Source organism: Fusarium phalaenopsidis (genome assembly GCF_050370095.1).
Source record: "Fusarium phalaenopsidis strain FUZ10S chromosome Unknown contig_32332, whole genome shotgun sequence".
Lineage (NCBI taxonomy): Eukaryota > Fungi > Ascomycota > Sordariomycetes > Hypocreales > Nectriaceae > Fusarium > Fusarium phalaenopsidis.
This window is the reverse complement of record NW_028145391.1, coordinates 3,632,920-3,640,699: the sequence shown is the minus strand read 5'-3', so window position 1 is coordinate 3,640,699 and position 7,780 is coordinate 3,632,920. Positions and strand designations below refer to the sequence as shown.

The window sequence follows — 7,780 nt, the reverse complement described above, 5'->3', positions numbered from 1 at the left end:
ACGCAATCTGCATAGACCAGGGGAAAAGCGCTGAGAGCCTAAAGGAGCGCAACGCACAGGTGGCGCTTATGGGAGAAATCTACCGGAAGGCTGCGCGCACGCTATGTTGGCTGGGTCCGGGAAACGACTTTACGACTGAGTTAATGGCGCACCTGGAACACATAGGGTCGTGTCCTTCGCAGCGCGGCTTGAAAAAGTTGTTGCTATTTGACTGTACGTGGAAGCAATCACTCTGAATCCTAATATATGGTGGTTAACGCATTTTACTTGGGCGGGCCCGCAGCGAAACTCAGACAGCAGGGGAAGATAGACAAGGACTCCTCTGCGCTTAACCACATATTCTGCCACCCCTGGGCTCGCTTTCTCGACAGATGCTAAAGGTAGGAATTAAAGACACTACTAACGTTCTCTGTTAGAAGAATCTAGAACATAGTCTTACGAACTCAGCCTGCAATGTTCCTGAACATGTGTAAACAGGAAGTAGCACACAAAAGCCTCTTTTTAAAGTATGCTCCCTATTTTGATAATTGTAGTTTTTATTTGATATTCCCAGTCTCGGGCTTATTCCATACGACACTGACCTATCCGAACAACGACCGCAAATTCTTCCTCTCCATGACATCGATCCAGTGTGTCGACGCAAATCCTGGTAGTTCTTTGTCATACTCATCCCAGATAGCTTGCACGAGGCTCTTGGCCACGATAATCGGTCTAGGCGGAAGGACAGTTTCCAGAATATCCAGCCTGTTGAGCAGAAAACACCGTGCATCAACTATCTTGAGGCGTGACTCGGTAATCGTGGTCACCTGCTCAATCTCCTCGTCTGATTGAATCAGACGGCCGATGTATTCTGACATGCTGCAGTCTTCAACGCCACCAAGGTTGAATGGTGACGGGGTCGGGGCAGGCTGTTGTGGGGGAGACCCTGTGTTTTCGGAACTTGAGTCTGAAGAGTCGAATCTGAGGCCCGTGGCTGCTGTGATGCAGAGCAGGGGCTGTGTCATTTTGCTGCCAGAGTCGGGAGGAAGCTGCTGGATCAGCTTGACTAGACGAAGGCTCAGAGGGGTAATGCATTCTTCCCAAGGAATCAAAGCATTGTCGAGGACTGAGACGTGGCTCGGTAGTCTTAGCAGAACCAGATCCGGGAATGTCTGATAGATGTGTATCAAACCCGCTAGCCGATATGCCTCAGCAACGTCGATAAGATGTCGACATGGCGTCTTTTGATCTCCAGTTTCGCTGTTCGTCGGCGCAGATTCAAAGTCCAGACCCAGAAGTTTCTCCTCCAGCGATTTCGCCTCTTCGATCAGCTTCAACGCGGTCGTGTGATCACGCATAGCCATTAGTCCAGGATGCGTGAGGTGATAGCGATAGTTGCGACAAAGCCTCATCGTCTTTGTGAACAGCCGTGAAACAGTATTCGAGACGCCTGTCCAGGGATGCGGTATGTCGTCCACGATCGGGGGAGCCGGCTCGGCAGTAGGATACTCATCAGCCCCAACATCATCGATCTCATCCAACTCGTACATATTGTAGGGGTTCGTGTCAGAAACGACTGACAGGAGCAATTCGCAGTATGTCCAGCTCTTGTTGAAAATGCGTAATAGCCGCCGCTCGTCCTCCGTCAGGCTTCGTTTTTGTCGGTTTATTCGATATAAGAGAGCCTTAGCCTCCTTCAAAAAAGGTATCCCGAGTTGTGTGGCGTTCAGCCAGCAGATGCTGGTCCCTATACAGAAAAGTCCATAGATCAAACCCAAAGGGACGACATCGAGGCGTGGGGATGACTTGACAACCTGGAGCTCGTTCTCGATAGCTTTGGTGGCCGTGCTCATCATCAATATTGATGTCTTCTTCATGTGGGGTAGCTTCGAAGATAAGTAGGCTGATGACATGCTCTGGAGGCTAGTAGAGACAGCTTCGGAAGATGACCAGAGCGCGGTAGCCAATGTCCGGTTGGAGTTTGTCGGAGAATCATATTGCGACCAGAGAGAACAGACATCTCTGAACCAGAACTCGACCAGCGATGATGGAACGTCGGATACTGCAGGAGGGATAAAGACCGGGCTGTAGCTTTGCTGCACGGGGAACAGAGAGAGGTCGCTGCCGCCATCAGAATAGCCATCTATGCTGGTCGTCAAGTCCAAGGTATCCGGAGTCCATTGCAGGTTGTCAATAGCACCGATAGGGATGTCAAGATCGAATGGGGGGGTGAAGTCGTCGCAAATGGCATTCGTTGGTGGATCAGGCAACTGTGCATTGTCGTTCTCCTCAACGGGCGGGTTCGTCTTCTCAAAGGCAAACTCGGAAAACAATCCCCAATTCGTGTCACCGGGATTTGACGCGACAGCAGAACCTGAAACCACAGATGACGTCTCTCCGGGCAGTGGCTTCCGTCTCGGGCGGCCACGACGTCTCTTCGGAGCGGCAGCGCCAACCTGTGGCTTTGGTGACAGCTGGACGTCATGATCCGCCAGCTCGGCGTGCTTCTCGTGCTTGGTAGACCACTTGAGGCCACGGTTGTACCCACCGCATTTAATACCACGGGACAGACACAGCTGGCAGTTGGGTTTTGTCTCGTCGCATTTGAGCTGGTCCGTACGTCAGCGATAAACTCCACTGGAGCTTTGTCTGCAGGGCGTTATCTTACGTGCTTGGTCCTACAGGTCAGGCAGCCCGACCGGGACCGCAAGGGGAGGCTCCCGGTCCGCTTGGCAGCCGGGGTCTTCTCCGGAGCGGGAGTGGCCATGTCGCGACGACGAGCACAAATGAGCAAGATAAAGAGAGTAACGTACGAGGTCCGAGAAGAGAGAATGGCGGAGTCTCCAGAAGGAGGAGGGAACAAAACCGAGGATCCCTTTCCCCGCAAGAATGGTAGGTAGACGAGACGATACCGGCTTAGTGGCGCGGAAACCCCGGCTACAAACCCGGATAACGGACTTGGGACTCCGGTCGAGATTGACAAATCAGCATGACGTCCCGATAAACTGATACCGATTCCGGGAGAATGGCGCCAATGAGAAGCCGGCGTATGGTCATTCAACACTGTTGCTTCTCCGCTTCTTGAGGTTCACGTGGATCATGCTCTTGACTTGTTGCAGCGGAGATGCTGGAATGAGATATTATAGCCATCGCCAAGGGTAACTGATGATTTAAATAAATAATGCATATCCTAGTACATCAACTCAAGTATGGTCAGCTGCATGCAAGATGTGCTGCCTTTTATTCTGTCCGACTCTCAATCTTCTTTTCTTCCCCACCCACCTCATCCGATGCCTTGAAGAAATCCGGCCTTTCTCCCATGATAACATCGAGTTTCTATTGTATCGGAATCTTTAGAATTTTCTCCCGGTCATTTTGGTGCAAGGGCATGCTTACCGGTCCTTCAAATGTTTTTCCGTAGATCAACCAGTACAGGGTAAGAAGCACGACAAAGATTCCAATCACGACCGAAACGTAATCTGCGTTTCCACGAATTAGTACATGCAGAATTCTTATCGAAGTAGACGACATACTCATCGAGCTTGCGGTAACGGGAAGCGCTGGTGGGAAACAGAAGAACTGGAAGCTCGATGTCAGCAAAAAGGTGCGAAGGGCTGTCATGTCTGCATCCACTTACAACCGAGGTCACTCCAACATACAAGACCGAAATCCAATTAAGAATAAGCCCACGGCGTTCGCCAAGTCTCCATGGCGTCTCGGATGTTTGGAACTTTGTCAACGCCTTTCTTCCTCTGATGATTATCACCAGTAGCGGAAACGCGTATGACGCGTTCAGAAAAATTGTACAGGAAGCGATAAAGGCGTTGAAAGCTACTGTCGGTCCCAGATATAGTAGTCCAAAGAAAGCATTGAAGACGAAAGACAGCATAATCGTCCGGACGGGAACTTCCAGCGTCGGACTAATGTGGCTGAAGAAATCGTGGAAAACGATGCCCTTGTCTCGGGCCATCGCGTATAGCAATCGACTCGCACTCGTAACGGATCCGTTCGTTCCATGGATAAAGCATATCGCGAGCATAAGGCTGATGAAGCATGTTCCTGCTCGACTTCCGGTCGCTTGTAGGATAAGTTCGATGATGGGCATTCCGGTCGACGTCGTTACGATCGCTTGGAGGTCGGTAAGGCAGAAGAGGAGGACGAGGATAAAGATGGTTCCCCTACGAAATGTTAATTCAAGACTAGGTGCAAATGAAAGCCTGACTCACGTAGTACCCCCAACACCAACAGCGTACACCATCGCCAAGGGAGCGTCGTGAGAGGGGTCCGGCATCTCTTCCGTCATGTGGAGCACGGCATCGAACCCGATTAAGGAGAGGGCAGATTGGAGAAGACCCAGAATCCAGGCCACTCCGTCCGTCCATCCTGTTTCATTCTCAAAGCTCGTAAACACAAACTCGGCATTGGTCTTGTCCGAAGTCGTAAGAAGAACGATGCTGAGGATGACGACGCTCAGGATCGACCAGTAGAGAGCCATGTTGTTCCATGCACCGAGGATCTTATTGCACGTAATCATCGAGACGGTCGAAAAGGTTAGAATGGCCATGAAGATGAGGTAGGTTTTCCACGCTTCGGCAACGTATCGTCCGTTCGAGGCCACGACGCTGGCTGCCGAGATGAACTGTGCTATGGCCAAGTCAGTTGGTTCACCCAAACATCAGAAAGACTTGACTTACCTGCAAAATATCCTTCAGTTGTCACCAAAGTGAGCCAGCCAGCAATATTAATCCAACCGGCCCAGAAGCTCTGTTGGTGGTCATTAGTACACTGCCCAGCGTCCGGGTCCAGCTGGTCTTACCAAGAGCTTCCGCCATTTCTCTGGACACAACATGTATACAAAATGATACTGGCCACCAGCCGTGGGCCACAGAGCAGCAAGCTCTCCTAAACTTGACGCCATGGCGAAGTTGCAAATGACGCAGAAGATGAATCCGTACAAGAATGCCACGGAGCCGCCCGAGGGCATCACGATACCTATTGAACCGCCAAGGCAGATCCAGGTACTACACGTTCTAGATTAGCACCATTCAATCATATTGCATGTATAGTAACCCACTTTAGAATAGCGAAAGTCATGGCCACCATCGTCAATTTGGACAGCCGGGGTCTGAGGTGGCCCTCGGCCGAGTGGCTATGTGAAGGACCGGACATGGTGGATGCTTCACGACAGTGGAGCTTGGACTGTGTTGCTGATCTATGCTTGGCAGTAGGGGTGCTTCAGTATAGAGAGCATTGGAGTTGTTATATACCGAGAAGAGGCGGAAATAGAGTTCAAGGTTGAGGCGAGGTGCTGGATTTACATATGCTGCTGGCCGACAATCTCAGATCCCCTCACGTAGTGACATGCCTCGGAGGCTAGACCTTACCAGAGTCCTTCTAACCAACGGAATCAAACAGTCGACCGATATGCCTAGCCCTTAAATCCAGCATGACGTGAAGGGGCGGTATCTGATGCTGCATGGGGGCTGGCAAAACCTGGGGTAAGTTGCTGTAGCATGACTAGCTCATCTTCGTGCCCTGCTCCGCCAAACACAGGCCGCGATCCGATCAAAACCAAGCCTCCCCGTTAGAATCCTTCACGTAATAACATCGCATTACCCCAGATTTCAACATCTCCAGCGCCCGCAACGAGTGGCGATCGGGTTCCAGACTGGGCTCGTCTAAGTCAGAGACTCATCTCTGAGGATGGGGAAAAGTTAAACACCCCCGCGCCTGGACCCGCCATTTTGGTAGAAAGAGGAATTTCAGTCTAAAATTACTGATTTGAGTTAGACTCCCACTCTCGCTCCTGACGCCGCCGCTACCAGCTGACACGAGGCGAGGGGTGTATGATTCGTGCGATTGGCTTTTGACTAGGACGGCATTTCGTTGGAACGGGCTGAGCAGAGAGCTAGAGGCTTGATTTTCTCGTCAATCTGGGATAAATATCGAATCTGGAAATTACAGCCAGATCTGCGGGAGCCAACGCTCGGAAGCGGTAAAGCTTTTCCCGCGAACTCTTATCCTTTGTAGATAAGTTATTAAAGGGGAGACGTGCTATCTTCGAATGCGAAAAGACGCCTGCTGAGATATCGACTGTCTGTCTCTGGAGGCGATTCAAGTGTGCCGAAGAACCGAGCCGGCGTCGAGAAGTCTCAAGATGCTTGATTGTTAGCCGATAGCTCGCATAGTGGCATCCTCGGGACATGGGAAGCGTTCTTTCGTTATCTTTGTGGTTCGTATCGAAGTCAGCATCGGCGACGAAGATGTGCTGTCGTAACGCCAACTCGTAAAGTTTGAGCGTCCATCTGTGAGACCGAGCTCAGACGACAGCCCAGATAGGTTCTGACGGCATGTTATCTTGATCGAAAGTGACGGTAGACCAAATATTTCCTGAAACGGAAGATGATGTGTAGAGCTTAATGTGATCTTGATGATTTTTCGCATGCTTGCTTTCGAGTAGCCTGATCTCGGTGCCTCGCCCTCGGATGTTGACCGGTTTGTTCGAATTCATCTGTTGAAATGCTGATGTAGAAGATGACTGTGATCCACGCCGCGGAAACAGTATTTGCGGCCCATGGAGCGGTATGGCATGTGAAAGTGTCCCCGGTCGACAGGCGGCTCCGGGCTGGCAAATGTACTTGGGCGCGTGAGGCGACACGTTCCTAGTCGATGAGAAGGTGGGTTACTATTCGTGATGTAGGGTGGCCCTAGTCAAAAGAAACGATATATCCTATTGTCGAGGGTCTTCTGATGTTATACTATTGCCACATCGTGACGTTTGTCGGTGTTGTTCTTCATGTCGTGGATCCATCATCTTTTCCCGCCCACTGCTCAACCTGCTGGATGCTTGATAGTGCACCCGTGCCATAGTAGATCTGTAATGATAAGTGCTTGTAGAATATGGTGTATTAAAGTCTGTTGTCGGGGGATTCGAAGTTGGACGCTGCTAAGTAGGTCCTGAACTGCGGGGTTGGATCGAGCCGTGATGGTTCGGGGGCGAGCTAGGCGTGTTGGGCCTTTCTACAAGGTATCAGGGAACGGCCCCCTTCCAAAAAGACTTGGAAAAAAGTATTTGGCCTTCGATCTGCTGTGTCATCTGCCCAACCAAGGTCGTCCCGATGTTTGGTGCTGTAGTGTCAGGGTGTTGGTGGGGTTGTCCAAAATGCCTGGGAGATGTCGCATTTTAACGAAGCAGAAGAAAGGCGGGTAAAAGATGGCAGGGCGTCTCTAATTAAATTTTCGATCCCAGCCAGTCATATCCAAGATCTCTACCACTTTGGGCAATGTAATCCGGGGTCCTGGCCGTGGCACCCATTATCTTGCGATTGAGGCGTGGAGTTGGAGGCGAGCCGTATTAACCTTCCTATTTTGGACTACGGCATCGCGACACGCCGTCAACCGGCCTCATAATGCTTCTAGATCTGGCTATGTAAAGCGAGTCTTGTATCATTACCTGTCAAGACCTAAGTTCAAATGGTGATTCTGCTAACTCTACAGAATTACATAGACCATGTCTATGGCAATATCAATGCCCATAGGATTAACGTATATGATAAGCATGCGGCGCAGACAAGCATGCAGCGCACTTTTCTTAACCTTTAAGACGGAATTAAAGATAAAAACATAATAAAGCATCTAATCAATTCAATTCAATTATTATCTTCTTCCCTAGACTACTCAGCAACAGTCTAGCATATTCTTCTATTATGCCCGGCCTTACCGCATTTCCCACAGTGGCCTTCTGTGACGATCGTATGTTTCCCAAGGGGTAAACCTGGCCGTGCTGGGTTTATATTAGCAG

General features: G+C 50.5%; 2 protein-coding genes across 2 annotated transcripts; both read right to left on the bottom strand.

The window, feature by feature from the left end:
- Positions 1-581: 581 nt before the first annotated feature.
- Positions 582-2,746, bottom strand: LRP88_14150 (transcription factor domain-containing protein; the record flags this gene model as incomplete). The annotated part of the gene is made up of 2 exons (XM_083250500.1): positions 582-2,588; positions 2,648-2,746. The coding sequence occupies 2 exons, from the start codon at positions 2,744-2,746 to the stop codon at positions 582-584; spliced, it is 2,106 nt and encodes a 701-aa protein (XP_083094834.1).
- A 473-nt stretch (positions 2,747-3,219) lies between these two features.
- On the bottom strand, positions 3,220-5,148 carry LRP88_14149 (amino acid/polyamine transporter I; the record flags this gene model as incomplete). Its single annotated transcript, XM_083250499.1, has 8 exons — positions 3,220-3,315; positions 3,376-3,458; positions 3,513-3,558; positions 3,617-4,157; positions 4,206-4,623; positions 4,674-4,743; positions 4,796-5,000; positions 5,054-5,148. 8 exons carry the CDS (start codon positions 5,146-5,148, stop codon positions 3,220-3,222), a joined length of 1,554 nt encoding a protein of 517 aa, XP_083094833.1.
- Positions 5,149-7,780: the final 2,632 nt, after the last annotated feature.